Source organism: Thermobia domestica, chromosome 1 (assembly GCF_964235325.1).
Source record: "Thermobia domestica chromosome 1, izTheDome1.hap1.1, whole genome shotgun sequence".
Lineage (NCBI taxonomy): Eukaryota > Metazoa > Arthropoda > Insecta > Zygentoma > Lepismatidae > Thermobia > Thermobia domestica.
In genome coordinates this window covers 152,968,492-152,993,436 of record NC_137454.1, presented here as the reverse complement: position 1 = coordinate 152,993,436, position 24,945 = coordinate 152,968,492, and the positions used below count along the sequence as shown (strand labels likewise).

General features: G+C 36.2%; 1 protein-coding gene across 2 annotated transcripts in view; it reads right to left on the bottom strand.

Annotated features, from left to right (window-relative positions):
* LOC145690034 (uncharacterized) overlaps positions 1-24,945 on the bottom strand; it is a 376,283-nt gene that overhangs the window by 31,535 nt on the left and 319,803 nt on the right. For both annotated transcript variants that reach the window (XM_081764535.1, XM_081764542.1), the window contains exon 4: positions 13,424-13,671. In XM_081764535.1, coding sequence (XP_081620661.1) covers positions 13,424-13,671 — 248 coding nt within the window. The remainder of the gene's footprint in view (positions 1-13,423; positions 13,672-24,945) is intronic.

Here is a 24,945-nt window from a genome sequence, read left to right as displayed (position 1 = left end):
ATCAAATGTGTCACAAATGAAAATTTCCGTTTGTACTGCCTCTATTTTCTGGTACATATGTTTTATTTATGTTATGTTGCTAAAATTTGTTAGGAAACAAGTACAGACTGCGCCTGTGTGCCTGACAAAACGTAAATGTACTGGATAATTATTTCTTCACTTTCTTCCAGAAAAAAAAAAGTTACCCATCTCATGTCGGCTAACAAAAGGAGGTAGCGGACCAAAGATAGCCGTTGTTTACCTAAGGTCGTTACACAGCAGGGGTTTCATTCAGTCAGAGGGAAAAGAAAAAATAATTTAAGGTTTCTACATTTGTTTTGAACTGCAATATACTTTTTCCTTTTATTTTAAGAACCATTTCCTTCTCATTTGTCTGCATCAGAAAAAAAATGCAAAAAAATCACTAGAATGTGCCTATTTACCCAAAGTACGTACTAGATCACTAGTTCAATAGTAAAATCACTAAATCTAGTACGAAATCATAAATGTAGCATCCCTGGGTTGGAGCGAAAGTAATGGTTGGAGTAAAAACTAGTCCGTATTTCTACTGCGTTCTGTTGTTGAATTCACAGAAATGTTCAAAAATAAATTCAAGAAGTAAAACACGATCCTACAAAAGACTGTTTACTTGCTCACTGGTTTCCGTATTGCGAACTGAAACTCAAGTGCGCAGTCATGTTGAATACTTCTGTCCCTTTCTACTTTACAACTTGAGGTGGGATGATGGTCAGGATAGATCTAGTGATATACCGCTAAAGGAAGTGCTTCAGTACAGAGTCGGAAGCGATATGTATTGTTTATACTACTTACAACGTTACCCCCCACATAAAATATAAATTCACCCTTTCTCCCTTCCCTTTTTCGAATAAAATGAACCGACTATTTTGCTGAAGAAAGATGCTAAAAGAAAATTGAAACATCTGTGTTTAAACTTTCTTTGAAGCGCAGTCTTTTGTATTTGTAAGGTTTTGCGAGTGTTTTCGAGATAGCCAAATCTTTTACCATGGACTTCTGCTGCGAACTGACCGTGAGTAAACACCCGATCTCGCTGTGCTCAATTTCTCTCGCACACGTGAAATGGGTTTGTTGTTTCCAAAACAAATAGGAAGTTACCTTGTGCTTTTGCATTTCTGCACGCACACAGGTACCATTGTTGTTTTAATGATTAGAAGAAATATCAAAACCATCCGATATATATGATACGAAACAGCAAACAGAGGGAGGCAAAGATAAAAGTAGGCCTATACCAAGTTTTCCGCGTGGTACCATTATGGAGAATAAATATTTGATAAAGTCACGTAGATGCGCTTAAACCTATTCCATCTGTCCTTATAACTTTTCTGGTCTCATCAATTTCTCAGGAGAATACGTACAACATATGTCCAAGTTCCATATATACTCTTTCTAAACTAATGAGTAAACTCATTAAGAACACCAACTGATATCAATAAACAGGAAATAAAACAATGCTTTATACTTCTATCATTTGGTACACATCTTTATGAAGCACAGCTTGTTTCTTTTCGAAATAGCTCCTTCGTGTCACAGCTGTGGTTAGTTTTGTTTTGTGTTAGGATGAAAGAGAGAAATGCAACATTTGCTTTGCGGTGAAGTTATATATATTATTAAGATGAGCGGTGATAAGCGAGGTTTACCAAAGAGTGCCTTTCGGATGCACAATTTAACGGGTAGTTGCAGTCCGTGTTGAGAATCGAACCAAAGCTATGTAAGACATGTTATGACAAATCCAAAAGATGTGTTGTATCGGTGCAGTACCAGTTTTTCACGTTGTTCAAAATGTTCCAAAACCCAAAGAATAATCTTTAATTTCTAATATTTTAGTCGTCACAAATTACAATTTTATAATGTAGTCAATGTTTATAATTACTGGGCAGTTGGGCGTTTAAACTAATGACATCATAATAAAGTCAAAACCATAATTTTGAGTTGAATTGATTCTGAGTTTAACGTCCCGTTCAGCAGCGAGGCTATGTGAGACGTGGACCTACTGATTAACGTGGAATCCGAACCACATGAACTCCCACCGGAAATCAAGCCCAGGTTTCCCACGCCAAAGGCAAGTATGCTAACCGTTAGCCACGAAGGAGCTCCACCATAATTTTAGTGGGCGATAAGAAATATCTCGCCAGTGCTTTTACAATAAATAAAATTTTACACTATGTAAAGAAAAAATAGCGACACCTCAATTCTCAAGCTAACTTACACAGAAAACCATAGTTGCAGCCCGTTAGAAGAGGAATAGAAGGAAATGAAGAGTGGGATAGTTCATTTGCGTTATCTGTGACACCTGTGGTGTACGACATCGCTTGCCAATTGTTTGTGTATCAGTAATATTTTCGCTAGATGATACTGAATGCGTCTAGTAAATTATTGTAGTGAGAATTCTGCATTGCATTTGTGATGTGTAGGCTGAGGTAAATGACATTTTATGATTGTTCTTTGCTTTCTCATTGTTTGGATAGCGTCAAGTGGCAAAATTGTTGATGTGCGGCGTTGTTTGTGTGTGATATTGTTGTTTGTATGTGGACTGTAAACAAGTAAGATGGGTAAGAAATGTGACTTGGTGCCATGTGAACAAGACATAATTCTTGCTTTGATCAGCTAAGGCAAATCTTTAAGGAAATAGATGGAATACTGAAAATCCATGATTCTACGGCAGGAAGAGTAATTCACAAGTAGAAACAGGATAGCAAATCGCCCCTTCGTCAACAGTGTGAAAGGAAAAAGTAAGTATCACCCAGAGCAGATTGCTAAATGAAATCAATAGCACTGCAGATTTAAGGAGTGATTTTCCCAAAAATCGCTTCTGTAGTTTGACATGATCTTGGAACTGTAGTTACTCGTACAACTGTATTGTTTTGAATGTATGAAGAGGATATTACAAAGAAAGAACCGCGTAGAAAGTCAAAGCTGACAAAACACGGAGGACTTCAACATGTAGTTTTGTAAGTCGATATAAAACTTGGACTTATGGCAACTGCAAGCACGTAGTTTTCTTTGTTGAAAAGAAGTTTAGAATAGTGGGAAACGATGGTGGTGTGAAGTTGTGGATACGAACAAGCAAGGAACTTGACAAGGATTTTGTTTAAAAGATGTAAATATTCAATTACTGAGTGATTGTATGGGCTTGGTTCACCGTTAAAGACGTCAGAACGACGGATATATGTGAAGAATCGTTTGATGCACGAAAATATCTTCAAATTCTGGTACGTAAAGTTCTTACAACAGCTAAAGATGACTTTGCTGAAGAAAATTTGCACTACTTCCTTTTCCAGGACGATAATGCTTCATGTCACCGATCGAAAATCGTTAATACGTGGTTCAAGAATACGACTATTTAGAGACTCATGTGGCATACAAACTCACCTGACATGAATCCACTTGAAAATTTATGGATCAATTGAGCAGAAGATTCAATAGACAACTATCTCAAATAGAATGGAATTCAAGGAACAGATAATCCCGGTGTTATTGCGTGAAATCGAGGTTGCTTTGTGCAATAGCTTTGTTACCAAAGGGCTCCGATGATTCGCTGCACTCCAGAAAGCCCATGGTGCACATACAAAATACTAGTTTAGTGTATGGTACTTTCCGATGTTTGCACGCAATATGTCTTATCCTTAAGAAATTCCATTTCTTGTTTTCTGCTATTGTTGTTGATTCGTTTTCAGTTTTATGTATAACTCTTCCTATAAACGATTTTGCTCAAATACACATAGCTACTTATATATGCATATAAATTCATTAAATTGATGTCAAAAGCCTGAAACTCTGGCGCAAGTATTAAGAATGAACTGCTCATTAGGAATATGCATTGTAATATTATCAGGAATTCATGTAAAAATCACATTGATTAAAGTATGTTGCAAAAACCATATTCGAGCAAGTGTCGCTATTTTTTCTTTACAGAGTGTATAAGTATTAAAGAATAGTGGTAAGAGATTTTATAATAGCTCTTTTATTTATGAGATATGAGTATTTAAAAAAAAAACAACTAAAGAATAGGTTGGCGGAACCACAAAAGACTCGTAAAATAAACTTTCTTATAAATACATACGCACCTTACTCACCTTTTATAATTGCCATGCTTATGTTCTCCATAAAAACAGAAATTCTCTTTTAGTGATACTTTACACAAGATCATGAAGTGGTTTCAAATTTAATTAAAGGCAAAATACAATACAATAATCCACAAATATTGCCTCAAGTGAGTTTAAAGATTTCTAAACACTAGTGCGAAACCGGGCTCTGCCGTTGCGATCGATTTACAGGTTTTGAGACGAAAGTAAGAAGGGACTTACGCACACAGTAAGTAAAAACAATTAATATGCCTGTAACTTTCCCCCAAATGGGTGTATCTTAAAACTAACCTCACCATTATTTTTCTAATTAAATTCTAGCCCGAAATTATGTATCATATTACCCTATTCCCATTTTGAAAACTTGACCTTAATTCAAAATGGCGGATTTCAAGATGGCTGCCATCAATGTCATATCTACCATACGACTTCCCCCAGGACTTATATGTGTCCACATGGTTTTTTTTTTCACTTTTCTTCATTAACGCTCCGTTTACAAAGGGTAGTAAGGGACTTCTGTAGTAATTTCTAATAACCACGTCACAATTCTTAAAAGTTATTTAAAAAAAATAGAAAACATGCACCATGGCAAAAATTTGTCATCAAAAGTAATGATGCATACATGCCTTCTATCAGCAAAAAAAGTTTCATTGAAATTGGAGCCGGACATTTGAGTGGTGTCCCTTGTGGGATGTGATTGAACGTGACGTCAGAACACATCGCCCCCCTTCCCGGAATTTACGGGAATTAGGTGACCTGAGTGAGCACATATGGTGAAAGCTCTCTCCAGCGACCTATCAAGGATCATTGCGTGTATGCCAAGACGTGTCGCCGTTTTTATCCATGCCAAAAGTCGACATACTGACAATTAGGTAGGTAGTCATGATGGTCTGGCTGATGTGTGCGTATATTTTAACTCGTACATTTTGTCTCGACTCGAATTTCGAGACGTCTCGACTCGAATTCGAGTCGAGTCGAGACAGAGACTGTCGAGTCGAGACACGAGTCGAGACAGAAACATATTTTCGAGTCGAGACACGAGTCGAGACAACATTTTCTCGAGACGAGTCGAGACAGGCTTAAATCTCGACTCGACTCGACTCGAATGCATCCCTAACCATCCATCGAAGTCCCAGTGATCTGAGGAGGATCCGCCATGGAGATCTACAGTGGGGCCAAAACCCGAACTTAATGAACCAAAGACGTGTGCAATGATGTGATGAAAAATGATGTAGGTGAGGTGACCCGTTTGGATAGTCACCAAGATAGGAGGAAGTTTCCGGACAGACCCGTAGCTCTGCACATCCTTAGCTTGATCACTCTGGAGAGCAGGGCTCGTACGAATGAGAGAGAAGTCTCCGGTATATGGAACAGGAAGGTTTCCAAAAGCACAATAGCCACGCTATTGCGATTGACGCTAGCAAAAAGACCGAAAGTATCTTGGTGCCTTATTTTTTTTTTTGTCCGTCGTCCCGTTTAAAGGGTTCTACCCTTTCTTCGGGTAAGTGCTTCAGATATAAAAGTTGGACTGAACTTTAATGTGGCTGATCTAAGAGGTGTACATACATTTAATATTTATTCATTCATTAAGTACATATACACACAAGAGGTGATTGAAGGTTGAAAAATAAAATTTAATGAGGTACAAACATAATATAATGGGAGGCCAAGTGTGCAACAGTAATATTGTAGAAATCTACTACATTTATTAACATGCCGTGGTGAGTTATGACGAATGCAAAATTGGAATGATTATAGTGCAGGATACAGTGGGAAGAGAAGTAGATGAAGATGAAATGCAGTGCTCTGAACGCCACATCACAGGGATTTGTTAGCACTGACGAATGCAAGTTATCTTCTGTTCCTGGGGCGATTCAGGAACTGATGAAGACAGAGGAAGCCCATGTTAATAGGTAGTTACGGTGTATATGATGGGTAGATGAATGATGAAAGCTCACGTGGTTCGTAGATGTGAAAGATTTCGGGATCCACTACAGCATCATCTAGTTGCAAATGATAAAGAGTCATGAAGTGCTGTAGGGGAGTATTGACATAAGTTGAGGGGGCGTCGTGACCCCGGTCGTACCGTAGGATATCAAGTAACATGGGATGCTGCTGGTCAATTCGCTTGCAAACGTACCTTGGTGCCTTACATCACCTTCCAAGTATATCAGAAGTAACTAATAATTGTCAGAGAGAATTTTACTTTTGGAGTTAATTATTTGCAAAAAGCTTTAGGTAGTATATTTGATATGGTTGCCAAGTAACAAATAACGCAGCATGTTCTGCTGTAATCGGTCACGAAAATAATTTTGTAAACCTATGAACTGTCTGACAGTAGTTACATCAGTACAGTGCTGTCACCTGTTGATTTTATATGCTAGCTCAGCGGACGTTACGGAGTTTTTACAGTCATTCAGCTGTTATTCGTCGAAAAATCTCTATAACACCACCTGGAGGAAAAACGACAACTTTGAATTAAAAATACTATAGCCATATTGCATGTTTTAAATACTAGGAGAATGAAAGTAAAAGTATACACTTGCACGGTATTATGGATGTGTCATACACATGTGCAGTAGCTTATTTAAATGTGCTTCATTCACGCAAATGCACATGTGTACATGAACGACTTAATCACGGGTTATATACGTGTGTTTCATCCATGCAAATGCACATGTGCACATAACGGCTTAAACACGGGTTATGTACGTGTGCTTCATCCACGCAAATGCACACGTGCACATGCACGGCTTAAGCACGGGTTATATAAATGTGTGCTTCATCTATACAAATGTGCACATAACGACTTAAACACGGGTTATGTACGTGTGCTTCATCCACACAAATGCACATGTGAACATATCGGCTTAGGCACGGGTTATATAAATGTGTGCTTCAGCCATGCAAATGCACATGTGCACATGCACAACTTAATCACGGGTAATGTACGTGTGCAAAACCCACGCAAATCCACATGTGCACATACACGGGTTATGCGTGTGTGCTTCATCCACCCAAATTCACATGTACGGCTTAAGCACGGATTATGTATGTGTGCATCATCCACACAAATGCACATGTGCACATGTACGGCTTATGTATGGATCGTGCACATATGCCGTACACGTACGTGTTGTCTGGGTAGTTAAAGGGAAAACGACAAACAATAGAGAGATAATTAAGATTGCAGTGGCTGCTATTGAGCGAAGTAATATCAGTGAAAATTAAACATTTATCACTTCATACTAAATTTTCTTATTTAATATTCTCATTCTTGTTACAAGCGATGAATTGGTGTAAAGATCTGCACACTTAAACATTTGAAGCGATAAATTTTTATTTTTTACTGATTTGACCTCTCAAGAGGTGCCACTGAAGGATAGGAGCAATGGAACGCAGTACTCTATGTTACAAGCAGTCACATTAAAGACTCAAATAACAAATGATGAAACAAAGTAATCTAAATTTGGCAGGAATTTGTGAAGTTAACTGGGAAGGTAATGGGGGATTGCGAAGCGAAAAATGTAGAGTGAGAAAGGTGATCATAATGGTGTGTGCGTAATTCTGAATAATCGACCGAAAGAGAAGATAATGGAAGTAGAATTTGTAGATGTCAGGCAATCATGGTAAGACTAAAGGGAAAGGAGAAAGATCTAGTGTTGGTTCAAACATATGTATTAATAACTCACTCCGTACACGGAGGAAGTAGAAGAAAGCTGTATGAAAGTAAAAAGATTATACAGGGAAAGAAAAGGGAATCATGCGTAATTGTAACAGATGATTTTAATACCATAGTTGATCAGAAAGGCAAACTATTGTAGTGAAATCTGAATAAAAAATTAAGACTATTGTAGAAAAGTTCAAGAACAGTTGTGAAGATCGTGGATAAACATATATACTGAAAAGACGAAGAGAATAGTAATGATAACAAAAGGATTGTATCAACTTCAAAAGTTGAAAGGAAGAAAATAGAACAGGTGACTAGTTGCAGGTATTGAAGATATGAAAGCAGAACGGGATATTACAGAAAGAATAGGAATGAGAGAGAAGTATTTAGGAAGAAGAAAATTGTATTTTATGGTTCGTAGAACAACGAGTTGAATGAACGTTTGAAGAATTGTGAGAAGGAAAGAAAATGTTGAACATGATTAGAACGTGATGAAACTGTTTAGACTGTAGTTTAAGAAAAAAGTGAATAAGTTATGTTCAGCTCTCAGTGGAGGTAAAACCTTCTGGCATACCTAGAGGGGAGCAGGAGGGGTGACATGTAAAGTAATCGTACATGGCCGATATTAGTGTCGAATCTGTAGTTTTCAGGGTTGCTGAGATGAGACGTGACATTTCTGATCCCGTTTAAATCCAGATTAAGCTCCATTAGTACTTCTGAGGGGAGGGAGGAACTGTAACATATAAAAATAACTTAAAATGACCAATATTAGTTTCGAATTTATAGTTTACGGTGTCTTTAAGTTGATTAGTGGCAGTTCCGATGCCTTTTAGGTCCAAGTTCAGCCCTCAATGGGGGTAAGACCTCCTAACCTACCTAGGGTTAGTGGTAGGAGAAAAGATACAAAATGATCGAAAAAGACCGATATTGGTTTAAAGTCCAGTTTTCCGGGTCGCTGAGATGAATAGCGATTCCCGATGCCACTTAAATCCAAGTTTAGCCCTATTAGTAACTCCAGGGAGAAGGAGAAATGGTGACATGGAAAAATAATCAAAAACTACCGATATTAGTGTCGAATCCATAGTTGTTGAGTTCGTACACTCTCTTTCTTTTTTCCGTTAACTCATTGATTTACGTCACGCTTAATTACACTAGTCGACAAAAAAAAAAAAAAAAAAAAAAACACACTTTTTCTCTGGCACACGGAAGAAAATACCTGATTTTAATAGAACTTTTCACGTAAAATTCGAATCTGCAATCAGTTTTCTCCATCACCATCAGTTTTCCCGTGACAGAGGGATTTACGGGAAATTTCCCCTCAAATTTCCTTTTTTTTTATTTTCATACCTGTAGCTCGGGTACCCTTAGGTATATAAACACACAAATTATATTGTATGTTAGCTTGATCTATACTTAGTAAGCCCTCTAAGTTTCATAAGAATCGCATTATTCTTTCTAGAGAAATAAACATATTTATATAAAAATATGCTATGTGTACTATTCATTTTACCATATTCATTAGTGCAGATAAAATCACATATGACTTCCACGAAAATTACAATATAAGCACGGCTTATACCTCATTGGATTTGAAATAAAACATATTTTCAATGATGTATATATACACCGTGTCTCCATTTTTTGTATGAGGGAATTTCTAGAGGGATTTTGTTGGAAATTCCCTTCAAAAAGTAGTTTATAAGATTTTTTGTTTTCACTTGCTATTTGTATATAGTGATACAGAAACAGAAACTGCACTAAAACATGATTTTATGTCTACTTAATAAATAATACAAAAGAAGTGAGTGGTATCTTCGTAATAAATGAACACTTACTTACCTTAACTAAAATGTTTTAGTTGTCGACTTTCTTCTGTGTTTGGCTTCTGGAACATCTCTTTTGAGTGTCCAACAGTAATCAGCTAGCATTTGTCAGCTAGCACTGTCCGTGGTATCTCTTCTCCATGGAGGAAATGTCCTGATGAAAACGTTCCCCATGCTCATCACTAACAACACCAAGGTTTGCAGGAAAGAAATCCAGGTGGGAGTCTAGAAAGCGAACTTTAAATGACATGTTGCAACCCATTTCTCTGAATGATTGCAGGAAATCACTCACAATTTCACGGTAATTTAGGGCTTTCTGGTTTCCTAAAAAATTCTCTGTTAAACATTTAAATGAACACCAAGCTGCTTTCTCAAGCGGAGTTAAGAGATCCTCAAATTTTTGGCCACGAATCAAACATCTCATTTGGGGCCCTACAAAAATCCCTTCCTTGATTTTTGCGTCACTAACCCGAGGATTTTTTCCTTAAAGTAACAAAATCCTGCATTACTTTTGTCCATTGCCTTAACAAAGTTTTTGAAGAACCCCAACTTTATGTGAAGAGGAGGTAGAATTATCTTATCAGGGCTCACCAGTGAGGAATAAACAACATTCTTCTGTCCAGGAGTTAATACACGCTTTGGCCATTCCTTCTTGAGGTAATGTTCCATTTTGTTCCTGCTATCCCATTCGCAGAGGAAACAACAATATTTCGTATGACCAAGCTGCAAACCCATTAACAAAGAAATAACTTTTAAATCACAGCAAACGGTCCACTTGTATTTCTCATACTGAATTCTTTCTAACACTATTTTGATGTTTTCATAGGTTTCCTTCCTATTAGTTGCATAAGCCAAAGGCACTGAAGGAAATTTGTTGCCATTGTGCAAAACGACACCCTTCAAACTAGTTTTGGAAGAGTCAATAAACAATCTCCACTCTGTACTTATATGTGCATATCCGAGTGTATCCACCACAGCACAGACATTACTACAATACACTAAATCATTTTCTTGAGAATAGACCTAGTAGTTTTGAAACTCTGTATAATGGTTTCAAAAAATACACACTTTAGTGTCACGATGGAGCAGATTCCAGCCTTTAAGTCTAGAAGCAAGAAGTTCTGCCTGTATCTGGAGAGTTTTAAATCCCGTACGAGGTCATTTAGTTCACCCTGAGTTATCAAATGGGGATCCAATGTAGATGTGTTTCCTACATAAGTAGGATCATCTTCTTCATTTGGAACTTCAGTAGTTGCCTCAAGTACGTGATCCTCATTTACCGTAAGATGAGCAGGAGGTACTGGTACAGGTAATTCTGCACTGTGTGGAACTGGCCTAATTGCTGATGGCAAATTAGGGTACTGTACTGTGTGCTTAGATTTACTGGTTATTCCTTTTATCTGTGTCATACAAAAGTAGCAGTCTGAAGAATGATCTTTTGGTTCTCTCCAGATCATCGGTACTGCGAAGTTCACCATTTGCCCACCCAGTCAGACGTTTCACACAAGTACAACAAATGTAGTGAGGAGCCCAATTCTTATCTTAGTCTCCTAGACAACAACCAAAATATAACTGATAACACTTCCTCACAAGTGGAGTAAAACATCGACGTTGAGATTTAAATGCCAGGTCCCTACATATATAACAGAAATTGTCCGGGTGATTTACACACTTCCTCGGCATCTTTTATCCTGTAAGGTATCACACACACATACACACACGAATCTACACTCCATCAATCATGAAGCAGCACAAACATAATCTAACTCAGTGCATCGCCACACAACACAATCTATTCGAATTCCACAATGCACAAACACTTCAACTTACACGCGGCCACATCTAAAACACGTCCAGCTTGGACCGTCACTCAACGCTACTAACAGTCATCAGGCTACGTGAGTCATCAATTTTTTTATGCATTGTTGCCAGATCAAAATATTAAAAAGTGACTTATTTTCCACAGAAAGCATGCGTGTATTTGTGCTTGTATTTGAGTATCCATCTATGTGCCGACAATAATATGTCAACGTTAGGTTTTTGTGTTTGGTAAAAGTCTTGCATATTATATTCTTTATTACCTATAAATAGACACAACAGTTTATATCTCTAGACAGAATAATGCGATTCACATGAAATTAACATTATTTATTAAGTAGACATAAAATTATGTTTTAGCGCAGTTCCTGTTTCTGTATCGCTATATACAAATAGCAAGTTGAGACAAAAAAATCTTATAAACTACTTTTTGGAGGAAATTTCCAACAAAATCCCTCTAGAAATTCCCTCGTACAAAAATGGCGACATGGTGTACACATCATTGAAAATGTTTTATTGGAAGTCCAATAAGGTATATACCATGCTTATATGGTAATTTTCGTGGAAATTATATGTGATTTTATCTCCACTAATGAATATGGTAAAATGAATAGTACACATAGCATATTTTTATATAAATATGTTTATTTCTCTAGAAAGAACAATGCGATTCTTATGAAACTTAGAGGGCTTACTAAGTATAAATCAAGCTAACATACAATATAATTTGTGTGTTTATATACCTAAGGGTACCCGAGCTACAGGTACAAAAATTGTTAAAAAAGGGAAATTTGAGGGGAGATTTCCCGGAAATCCCTGTTTCACGGGGAACCTGATGGTGATGGAGAAAAACTGATTGCAGATTCGAATTTTACGTGAAAAGTTCTATTAGAATCAGGTATTTCCATTTTTGTGCTAAAATCTTGTTGATTAGTGTTATTTTTCTGTTTTTGAAATGAACTGGAATTTTGAGTAAGTGAATTTACACGTTTCTTCTTCATATTAAGCGTCTAATGAAGTCTAATAAGTCTTAATAAGCGTCCTTTGTGTTTTCCAAAATGAATTTGCATTAGACATTAATTTAATATTACTTGAATTAAATTTAACACAAAGAGTGAAAAAGTGACTGACTGGATCCAGATTCGAACCCGGGACCTTCGGCGCCGATGCATTAACCATTTTGCCACTCATCATCGCCCTCAGTGCTCTCATCTCGGACCACTTGCTCCCATCCATTGGACCTGTTGTGATTGGACAATCCAGTGTCCATATACCGAGCACCTTATGACAGTTGTGATTTCATATATATTAATGAAAGAAACAACCTTTTTTTTTTTATCTAAGACACCAAATCCTCTGTAGATGTGAATTCTAACGCAAAGTATGAAAAAGTGACTGACTGGATCGTGATTCGAATCCGGGACCTTCGAGAGTGACTGGCTGTTCTGGGAAGCGGACTGGCTAGTGTAGTAGCTAACACATCGGCACGGTATGGCGACGGTCCCGTGTTCGAGTTGCTGTGCAGTCAGTCGCTTTTCCACTCTTTGCGTTAGAATTCGCACCTATATAAGTTAAAGGATTTGATGCGTAAGGTAGAAAAAAATCGGCTGTTTCTTTCTTATGTATATATAAATTAAATTTGTTTATTAAATTTTAACATTACATATAACAAACTTTACCATTTAAATTCCAGTTCATTGCAGAGGAAACAGAAGAAACCGGCAACATATAAATCAATGGGCTAAAATGTCAAACATGATGCAGAGTTTTAACAATGCCAAGTTGATTAATAACAAAACGGAGTTCCTTTTTGTTTTGTTTTTAACTCTGACAATTTAATAAAAGGTTTAAAGTATTCATAATAATACTTTAAACCTTTTATTAAATTGTCAGAGTTAAAAACAATAATAATAATAATAATAATAATAATAATAATAATAATAATAATAATAATAATAATAATAATAATAATAATAATAATAATAATAATAATAATAAAATAGCAAACTTACTCCTCGTATTCGAAATCATCCGAAAAATTCTCCTCTTCGTAGATATAAATATCTCCATCAATCTTCTCCATCACTCCTATAGATTCGTAGAACGATTCCAATCTATCCATAATGGCTTTATGGGTGAAGTTTAGGTAGATGGGCTTACTCCAGTCTATTAACTGATCCTCTTCTTCTACCAATCTCAGACTCTCAATTTTTTCACTCGGACAGTACACGCAGAAACTCTCATACATCCTCGCATTCGGCTGCAAAACAAAAAAGGAAAATAACATTATATACTGTGACCGTTACAAGCGTAGTAGTTCGAACGGTGAAAAATTTTTAAGACGCAAAATACATTATGTCATAAATTAGAATAGAGTAATTTCTTCTACATAAGCGCAACCAAATATCCACGAAATCAAAAGTGGAAGTATTCAAAACGCCTGCTGTAGTATATGGATGGATACGAAAAATGGCGCGAACTAGCAGAAAGTCAACCTAGCTTGAATGTTTACGAAAAACAAGTCTTAGGTAATACACACTTATTTTGAGAGATGAGAGACAAAGAAACAGATGAATGGAAAATATAATATAACGCTGAATGCCACAATACATAGATATTACCAAATATCGTGCGAACAATAAATAGCTAGACTAAGATGAGCGAAATGTGCAGCCAGTTTATTAGTTATGAGCAGGTGCCCATTTGGAGAGCCAATGGCGCACCTGCTCAATGGGGTATGGGGGACGAATTACCCCCTCAGTTTCAGAAAGATATATTTTTAAAGAAATTTTATACTAATGTATTAATAATAATAATCATTAAAAAACAAACATGAAACTAGCTTTCGGGGATACTATTCAGGGAAATTTCAAGCTTTCGAAAGCATAGTGCCGTTCTGTAACAGTGTGGACATTTTTTAATCATAATTTTTCGTCATCGCTTCTATGCAGTATCAAACATGTTTTTTGAGGTACCGTTTTCTACTGCTCCTTTAACCTGTCTTTTGGAACAGACAGTAGTTGACGGCAGGGGTAAAAGTGGATCTGAAAAGGTAGAAGGACGCATGACGTCACACCGTCCCTCGTACTTATCTCTGCCAATTGTAATTTCTTTAGAAAATGGGAAACACCAAAGACATTTTCTGGAAGTGAGGTGACGACATCCCACCGCGTTCCTCCTCACTCTTACCCCTTGGTTGACGGAATAATGAAAACAAAAAAGTTATGTGGAAAGAAAGTTCTGTTATCATTTGATTCAACAGAGAAAAGAACGCAGATATTGTAAAATATTTTACAAGACATTATTGGATATGTACTTCTTATAATAGTTGAGGTCATAATGAAAGGAAAATCGTTATATTTGAATGAACAAAGGAAGGAACGTAAATATTGTAAAATCTTTTTCATTACTTATTTTATTCTTTTACTCGAGATTTCTTCATAGTTTCTTATTAAAATACTTACTAACATATCTTTTTATTGTCCTAACAAAATAATATATGTTGCCAGTAAAATAGTTTAGATTGATCAAGCTCCTGGTATGATAACCACAGTATTTCATGTCACGCCTCCCCCCCCCCAGCGATTATGAAATCCTGGCTAAGCGAACCAATATATGTTGTTAATAAAATATTTTAGAATGATCGAGCCCCTGGTGTGTGATGACCATAGTATTTCATATCGCGGACCCTTCCTTTACGAAATCCTGGCTACGTGCCTGGTATTATTGAGTTATTTGCGATGTTCTTGGTTTCACTGTAGCAGATAAGAGACTTCCTGAGGTATTCGATGAAAGTGAACACCGTGTGCTTTGGTTTTCTCGGGGATCTCCCGTTTCCTCCCACTTTCTTCATTCCACTATTTCATTCATTCTCATCATCACTGTCTCCTTTAGCCTAGCCGGCATAATCGTGAGACATAAAATTTAAATATATATTTTAATGAAAGTGACTTTATATCGTGTGAATCAATATGGTCAAAAGTTTGGTTGTAGGTGGGTGAAAGTGGGCTAGGACCTAACTGGCAGGTATCAGAAATAGAAAAGAAGGCTCGGAAGCCTGGAATGACATTATCTTTGTGTAATTGTGGCAAAAATTATTTTCAGAAGGAGAGATGCCACACTCGTTTTTTATGTGATTTTACAATTTCGGTGAAAAACAATGCGGGAGGTAATCACCATATTTAAACAAGCATTCTATAAAATGTCACGTAGAAACTACCGTCCGCCATACTTACCCATAATAAAATTTCAAGGATTACTTCACAAGACAATTTTGTTATGAACGCAACCCATTTCGCTTGTCTGATATTTACAGCACTTGCTTGGTGGAACCAACGACAGTAACACATCCTTGTAGAATGTTGCTGCCATCTGATGTGTGTTAGGCAAAATGCGTCAAGTGTGGCATCTCTCCGCCTGTGGCGTCTCTCCTCATTTTAACCTATATAGAATTCTAGATAGAAAGCATTTAAAATACCTCTGGGTAGACCAAGAAAAAGTGGAACAAGAGCAATCGTATTGTAATGTTCAACCTTTAGCTCTTTTAGCCATAGACAAGATACAAAGATAAGTCATAAGTCTTGCAATGTTCTGGTACACAATATACATATATATACTGCATATAGTACATACAATGAATTCAGGTTAACATTCAAAGCTTAGTTTCTCGTGTTGGACTATCTGCAGCCACCTTCCTGCCAGCTCCTCGATTTCACGTCGAAAATAAGTCAGGCCTTTTCCATTTTCTGCTGCTTGGTGAAGCATCGTGATTTAAGAACTAGCGAGTCATTGACCGAAATAGGTAGTAATCCGACGAGGCAAGGTTAAAGCTTCTAGCCGAGTGCGGGATCAGTTCGATTCCATCGAATTCATTGAATTTTTGTTGTGTTTTCTAGCCGGTGTAGTTTTGCGTTATCCGTTATGTAGCAAAATGTGCTTTTGGTTCACAAGTACACTATACTTTGGCATAGTGCAGTACATATCCGCTAAAACTGTTTGGAATAAAGATTGACATTGATGTCTAAAAGTCGTGTTAAAAGTCCACTTGCCACTACCTTTTTCAATTTGACTCAAAACTTAGGGTTGATCACGGCGTATACATCGGTCTACAGGGCATATTTCCACATTAATTGTGGAAATATTGCAAGACTTATGGCACATCTTTGAAGTTAAAGTATAGTTGAATCATGACGTCACTTCTGAATTGTTATTCTTCTATAATGAAGCAATTTTAAAGTAATTCTTAATTTTGTAAGTTCTCTGTCATGCAAATTGTAAGTCAAGGCTTATAGAATAGAAATGTGTAATCTTTGTTACGTTTTATATAACATGTAGATCCTTGACTTAGTGGAAACTTGTATACATAGAAACTTTCAAATTGTCAACCAGACATAAAAACAGGAGACGTAGCTTCTCCATGGTTTCTGTATTTTTAAGTGTTGAGACTTTGCCTGTAGATATAAGTAATGACAAGTCCAGTTGGGGCACGGGGATTATGTTTCAGGATTCGATTCCCCTTCAGGGTTCGGAGGTGAAACACTTGGTCCGTTTCATATAGCCTCGGTGTACAACAACGATAATGTATCTCTTATGTACTTTTAATTATTACTTTTATTTACGGGCAAAATGAGCTATTTAAAAGGGCACAAGCTATTAAGAAGAAGAAGAAGAAGAAGAGATTATATAAAGGAATATAAAGGAATTGAGTGTATTGCATAAACATTTAGAATCAGAGCATATGTAACATAGTTCATGACAGAATTAACGTTACATATTATATGGTGCCGAAGCCCGGGACTTTGGAGATCAGTTAGAAGTAAAAGTAAACTATCCCTCAGCATCACGGATTATTTATTGCTTCGTAATAAAAGAAAAAATTACAGAAGACCCATAATGAATGTGAATACCGGAATTGAAGAAGTTATGTTCCTGGAAGTGAAACTTCATCAGATGTAGTTAAACTTTTACAACAGCTAGGACAACAAATGAATTCCATGTCACAACAGATGGATACTAGGTTGGAACAAGTGACACAAAACATTGATTCCAAATTGAACACCAGGTTGAAACAAATGGATTCCAAATTAGACACCAGGTTGGAACAAGTGACACTACAAATAGGATATGAGTTGGATACTAGATTGGAACAAATGTATTCGAAATTGGACATCAGATTGAAACAGATAAATACCAAATTGAAAGTAACTGACAATAGGATGGAATATATTGTTCATAGCTTTGCATTGGTGAAAAGTAATGTTGACGTAGTTGAAACCCAAGTCAACGAACATGCCAATCAAATTCGAATACTGCAGAAAGAAATTCATACTATTAAAGAGATCAGTGCGGCCAACTGTAATCCTGATCCTGCTCTCAATGTTGTGCGTGATGAATATAGGAGACCTGAGTTAAAACACTGCGAAGAAGACAACAGTGTTCATCCGAAATCTGTTCTGATAGGGAGGACACCATCTCAAATACCCAGAATGAAAAAAGAAGGTCACCTCACAGAAATTACACGCACGTAAAACGACATCTAAGGCATCGGGTGAAATTCAGTGAAATAAGGTCGTTAACTAAATTCAGTGGCAGATCAGAAGACATCCCAGCAAGTATGTTTCTAGAAAAATTTGAGGAAGAATACGAGCTAATTGACATAGGTAAGGCCAATTTTCTTAAGATATTACCGCATATTTTGTTACCAACCTGTTCTGTATGGTTTAAGGCAATTAGCGGTAATTTACGTAACTATTCTGATTTCAAAAATGCCTTGCTAGCTAATTTCGAAAATGACTTCATGTTAGCAGACAGGGATGCTCAGATCAGGAATCGACGTTTTGATTCAAAAGTCGATGAAAGCCTTACCGATTTTGTGATCAATCCCTAACAGGAGTCGCGTATTATCGCTTCAGTACGAATATTACTTCCGTTTAAGCTTCAGTAATTATTAATCTCGTCACAATGTATAAATTTCAATCATTTAATTATGATTGTTCAAAATTATGAAAGTCAGGTTAGATTGCAAAGTAATAGTAATAGAAATTCAACTAATTATATTCCTGCTCGAAATATACATGTTAGAGGGAATTGTAATCTTAGTGCAAGGAATAATGTTAGATTTACTCAGAACAACAATACGACATAACCTAACTTCAGAAGAAACAGAAATAATAATAGTACCGTTTCTAGAAATAATGTAAATAATCGAGTTAATTACTTAAGTACTGCCAGATTCCGTAATAATTACCTAGGTGGCAGACTTTTCGAAATTGAAACCAAAGAATTAGTGAAGTAAACAACACACAGGACTGTAATCAAGGTTGTGCTATTCAATGTAACCTAATCGAATCTTTTAGTAGTGTCACTTAACCTAAATATAGTTGAAGTGAATTGGATTAATGCCACGCTAGCAATGGATTCACAAGAATATAAAAACAGTAATTTAAACTTAATTGACAATACTTCAAATCCTTTAAATGATAGCAACTAATAATAATATATATTTGAAAGTGTTATTGCTTTTGTGATTATTTTTTGTTTCACTTTGAATATTGTTCTGATTTTATTGTAATTCTACTTCGCTCATATTCTATGAATTACATCTATGCATCGATACAAATATTGTTTTATCAAATTTATGCTAACTATGCCTGACTAAATGAAATAAGTTAAGTTGTATTTTGACGTACACCAACTTTATTGTTAATATGTATAAATGGCATCGAATTAAAGAATCTATTTAGGACTTAAAAGAACCAACACACGTACCACATTTTGAATATCTCCTTATCGTCGGTAATTTTATAGACTGAAAATAAAATTGATTATGGAATAAATATAAAAATGATATTGAGATAAAATGAAAATGAAATGCTATTTTATGAATTGTAATTTTTATATATACGACGGTTATTCAAAAACTAGGGTAACTATTGTTCACAAAATGTCTAACGGTCCAGGATTCTTTCTTTAATTGTGATCAATGTAAAGAAGTCCCAGTAATTCGAAAGCCATTATACAACGATAATGAATCTCTTATGTATGTACTTTTAAGTATCATTTTTGTTTACGGGCAAAATGAGCTATTTAAAAGGGCACAAGCTATTAAGCAGAAGAAGAAGAAGAAGAAATGATATAAAGGAATAATTTAAATATTTTGTATTATATTGAGATTTTGTTAGCTATCGTTGCTATGACGTTTTGTTTACCTGCTTCAATGTCGTTGCTATAATAACTAGAAATATATAGATGTAACGAGGAACCACCTTATGTAATCTGAATGTATAATATTTTAGTGTGTCGAACGAGATATAAGTTGAAGCATAATAATATATATTTGAAGTGCATTACTGTGTTGAGTTATTCCAGATAATCTTGTGTATTGCATAAACATTTAAAATCAGGGCATATGTAACATAGTTCACGACAGAATTAACGTTACAGGTGCTGAAATGGAACGTCAAAATTGAACAAACCGCAACATGGGTATAAGTGAAGGAAGTTAAGGGTTAAGTTCCAAAGTTGGGCGTCCGTTTCCAGCAAAATTTTTAAAATTTACAGGAAAGATATGGATAATTTGATCGTTTGTGTGCTTGATAATATATAAGTGTCTCGAAAAATCTGTTTATTTGTTATATATAAGCGGTTGTAAACATGGGACTATACGGCAAGCGGAGGGAACTACTTGGCGCAATGTAACAAAACAGTTGCATTGTGGGAAAGAAACGAGCATATATGTTATCAACATGGCGAATGTACAAGGGCAATGAAGTAACAGTTTTAACATTTGTGAAGCAATACGTTGATAACGAACAAGATCTTCTAAAAGTTTGTGAAAAGTACGGATTAATGAACCTAGTTAACAAATTGCAGAAAGTGTGCAAAGGTGATAACAGCGAAAAACTTGGCGAAAGCGGACGCCCAACTTCGGAATAAATGCCGAAGTGAAACTAAATGTTACTCTTTAACGATGATAAAAAAAAAAAAAAAAAAAAAAAATCAGTACTTTTGATTTTAAGATAAATGTATCGAGCTCATATTTAAATATGTAGCTTTCGTGTAAAACTATTTCAATAGTAAATCATGTCAACTTTCATATGCTTTTTCCAAAGTTTCAATTTTAATTTCATCTAGTCTCCAGTAGCCTACAAGACTTTAATGTGAAACCTACATCTAAATTAAACAAAAGAATAAAAAGTGCGCTACAGCACTTTATTATTCCGTCTGTAGATATCTAGAGGACTGAATGCAAATTTTAAAATAAATACAAACATAAAAATGCAATTTATTTTTCTTCCAAATTTTGGATGAAAAATACGGATTCCTTTGTATAAAACGTTTTATTGTCCACCACAAACAGTGTAAGTGCCGTTGGTAACACATACATGACGCATAATCATTTTTGAAACCACAGACTCGTTAAATGTAATTTGGACCAACACAAATGCGGAAAGCCTCACTTTTATATATTGCAATACATGTGAAATGTATGGAGATTGTGTGATTGTACTAAATCACGAGGCGTTTTATATTATGCCGCTGTTTCGTGATTGATATCACCCCACCTGAAAACTTTCATGCACCTGGCAACTTATAAATGTAACTTTGCAGTAACAATTTCAGGGAGACTTGTTACGGTTTGACTGCATTCGGTGGTGTCGCCTTGGCGCGTTGCCAGCGGATATTGGCTCTTGGCCACTACTGCAGTCGTCTGGAAAGCCTAACAGCGTAAAGGAATAAGCAGTTAAACGAAGATTCGGGGGGAATCCCCTTTCTTCCCTGCTTTACACCAATAAAGTAATCTACTTTTTTTTAAAAAAAAAAAAAAAAAAAATATTATTTTGCTTCCAAAATTGACAGAGGAAAAAAAAGTTACGGATTGGCAAGGATATTTCTGCTCTACTAAGCCGCTGAAAATAGAAATCCCATTATTTCACAGGAGCTTCATTTTTGAGCAACAGTTCGGGCTAACTTCATGGAAAACCCGTTTAAAAGTTGTCAATTTCATAACATACCAGAATAAACATGTTACTTGCTTGAGCAGATTTTGAGTTCTAGTTTGCATATTCTCGTAAATATAGCCTCATCTTCTCTGGGATTCAGCCGATTTAACTTTCAAATGCAAATCACATGCAACAGCGTTTGATTTAATGAACTTACTGTTTTATTGTTCATGTAACAATACAAACGAGGAATAAATGGAAATACTTTATCTGAGAAATACAAAGCATGCATGTTTTTGTTCTTTATGAAATACTTGAAACTCTTTTGTGATCCTGAGCTCCTTCTTGACTAAGCGGTTAGTGTACGCTGCTTTGACGTGGGAAATCCGGGTTCGATTCCCGGCGGGAGCTCATGTGGTTCGAATTCCACGTTAGTCACTAGGTTCTGTCTCATATAGCCTCGCTACTGAAAGGGACGTTAAACTTAAAATCAACTCAACTCTTTTGGGACACTATATGGCTGACAACTGGTGCTCCTGCCGTTGGTATTTGTTGTCCCGGGTTTGATTCTTTATGTTGGAAGGCTGTTTCGTTACTATTTTAATTAAGAGACATCAAATACCGGTCTTCAAAGCCAGATATAAGATGAGCCCATATTCTGATATTGACAACATACTCCCTAACTAAGTCGCGCATGGGGGCCAGTACCTTCGTGGCCAATAACGAGCAGGAACACTGTTAGATTGAAATTATGAATTTTTCAACTAACATTTCATGTTCTATTCTAAATAACTTCCATAAAAAACTTATTTTTTTCGTGAGTCAAATATTCTGGAGTTTAATTATTATACAAACCTCATATTTAATAATTCATTTCTTTTAATAAGTATCCAAAACAAAACTGTAATCTAGACAATCAAAGCCTACGTGTACGTATAAACAACTTAAACAAGATACTATCAGGATGGAAGGAATTTCTTCATGTGTAATCTCAAGTGAAATGGAGCTCACTGAAACTAGAGTGAATTAACTACATTTTCACCGATTTCTGAGATTAAACATGAAATCATTGAGTTACGAGTATTCTACACCGAACTCTATGCCACAACGAGGCAAGTGTAGAAACTGATGCAACTGTCACGTGAAGCTCATTTCCCAATGGCAACAATTCATGTCAAGTTGGTACTGTTTCCATAATGGCTAGTTTCCCACAATACATGAAAATGTAGTTAGTTCGTTCTGGCTTCACACAGCTGAATTGGCAGTTGTCAAAAGAAAGGTCAAGGACAGCTGAAAATGAGATCAGTTAATTCGGCAGACTGAAGAAAAGCGCATTAAATCAAAGAGAGCATATTGGATTTGCAATTTATACTTAAGAATGAATAAGATCTGAAAAAAGTATAAGAATAATTCTTTTTTCTCAAATACAGTAATAATGCAAAATATACAACAGAGTATGAAATTAAAGAATTGTCGCTGTTTTAAATTATTCTTTCAGAAAATGGTCAGACGCAAATGGACTACGTTCTTATCATAAGGATTCGGACTCTAATGATATGGTCAATTAACTTCGATTTTTCCAGAGTACAGCTCAGTCCCACATGACAAATAGCTATGTGATGCCTTTAATATTTAGTGTTCATTCATAGTCGAGTGCCCAACACACGTGCGTTTTGTTGTGAGCATGGTCCCGAGTTTGATTCCAAGGGGGAATACTTTGCTCGGATACTAACTTAAGCAGTGGTCCCAATCCCAATTTAAACTGTAGCTCCCTTCTCACACAATCTAGGAGCTGAAGAGGACATTAAATTTGAACCAAAACAAATTTTTATATTTAGACTCTTGGTCGACTTCCTACCACAATTCTATCAATAATTAACCTATTTATTTATTTATTTATTTAGATAGTTACAGAGACAACTGTAGAGCTATGGGAAACAATAAACAATGGTGTTACATAATATGGGGAGTAATTTAGGAGGGAGTCACTCATGGCTTGTATTCTAAATATACCATACTAACATATGTATGGTGATATTGAGGGAAAACAATGCAAAATAGTGAGTTAATGATTGTTTGACGCGAAATTCGAAACTAATACCGCCTGATTGCAAAGCGAGAAGGTAACTATTCATTCACTTGTCCTGATTTTTTAAAGAAGTTTAACGTCTTATTGTCATAATCGAAACTACATATGATTGTCAAAATAATGGAAACACAAAAAAGAGTGAAACAAGTAAGTGGTGTGAGGTAGAAAAAACACTGAGGATAAGTTTGAAGAACTTGGCCTACGTAAGGTAGGATAGAATGGAGACTTGTGTGTCAAAGCGGGAGCGCTTAGCGGGCGTAGTAATACAAAATAAGCGACTTCTCTGAGTTTCAAAGAGGCGAAATTGTTACGCAGTTATATAAGTAACCAAGAAAGTTCTGTCGCTTTTTGTGCAGTTCTGTGTTCCATTGACTCTCTCATCGTGAGTTGAATGAAAATAAATATAAGGCGAAGGTCAGTTGTTGGTGTGAGTATATCCAACATACTACCTGGTTGTGGCAGTTCAGTTACGCCGTGAACTTGCGTAAGAACAGAGTGAACATGGAACCTCCATAGAGCATCATAAGGACGTGTATACTGTACGAGTTCTAAATGGGGTCAAACGCCGCTGCAGCGGGTGGTAGATATGCCAGGCCTTTGGTGAGGGTGTCGTGACTACGCGGACAGTGCAGCGGTGGTTTAACAAGTTTAAGGACGGTGACGAAACACTCGAAAACCTACCACGCACCGGAAAACTAACTAATGTACAAAATAAAGATTTTTAGGCAACAATTGAGGCGAACAGTTTCCAGAAATGTGAGGAACTGGGACTGTAATTGAGCGTAAGTGGAGAGACAATTCGACAGCACCTCCATCAACTTGGGAAGCACTACAGGTGGGGTCTATTTGTCCCATATAATTTAACTCCGGGCCTGAAGGCAACGTGAGCAGATATAGTCGAGACGTTCTATTGGTCCCCAACCGGCTTCCTTTGTACTCAAGCAGAAAATTTACCCTAACCGCCCTCATAAATAACACTCCAAATAAGCCATAAACGGTACGTGTTTGGTGTCGAAGCGATACGTTGTTGCCATCGCTAAACTTATATTATCGATGGAAACATTATGTAATAATAATAATAATAATAATAATAATAATAATAATAATAATAATAATAATAATAATAATAATAATAATAATAATACAATTAAAAGAATTAAATATAATAGTACGGACAGTGGCGGTGAAGGATAGATTTCCGGGGGTGGCAAAGAAATATTGTATTTTCTTCTCATCGGGCTTTTGCGGCACTGATGCCTTACGTGGAGGAGGGGAAGGGGGCGAACCACTTAAGATGTTTGGTTCGTACAAGCGTTATTGTTATGGAAGTTACACAATATTAACAATATGCTATTATTTAAGAGTAAAATAAGCACATATCATTAAACTAATGATTGATTTCTTTTTCTGTTCATTACAACATATCCAAGTTGAATTCAAATTAAATGAAATATATCAGTTTAACGTAACATAACTATGCTCTTCAAGCTAAGGGAGACGGAAG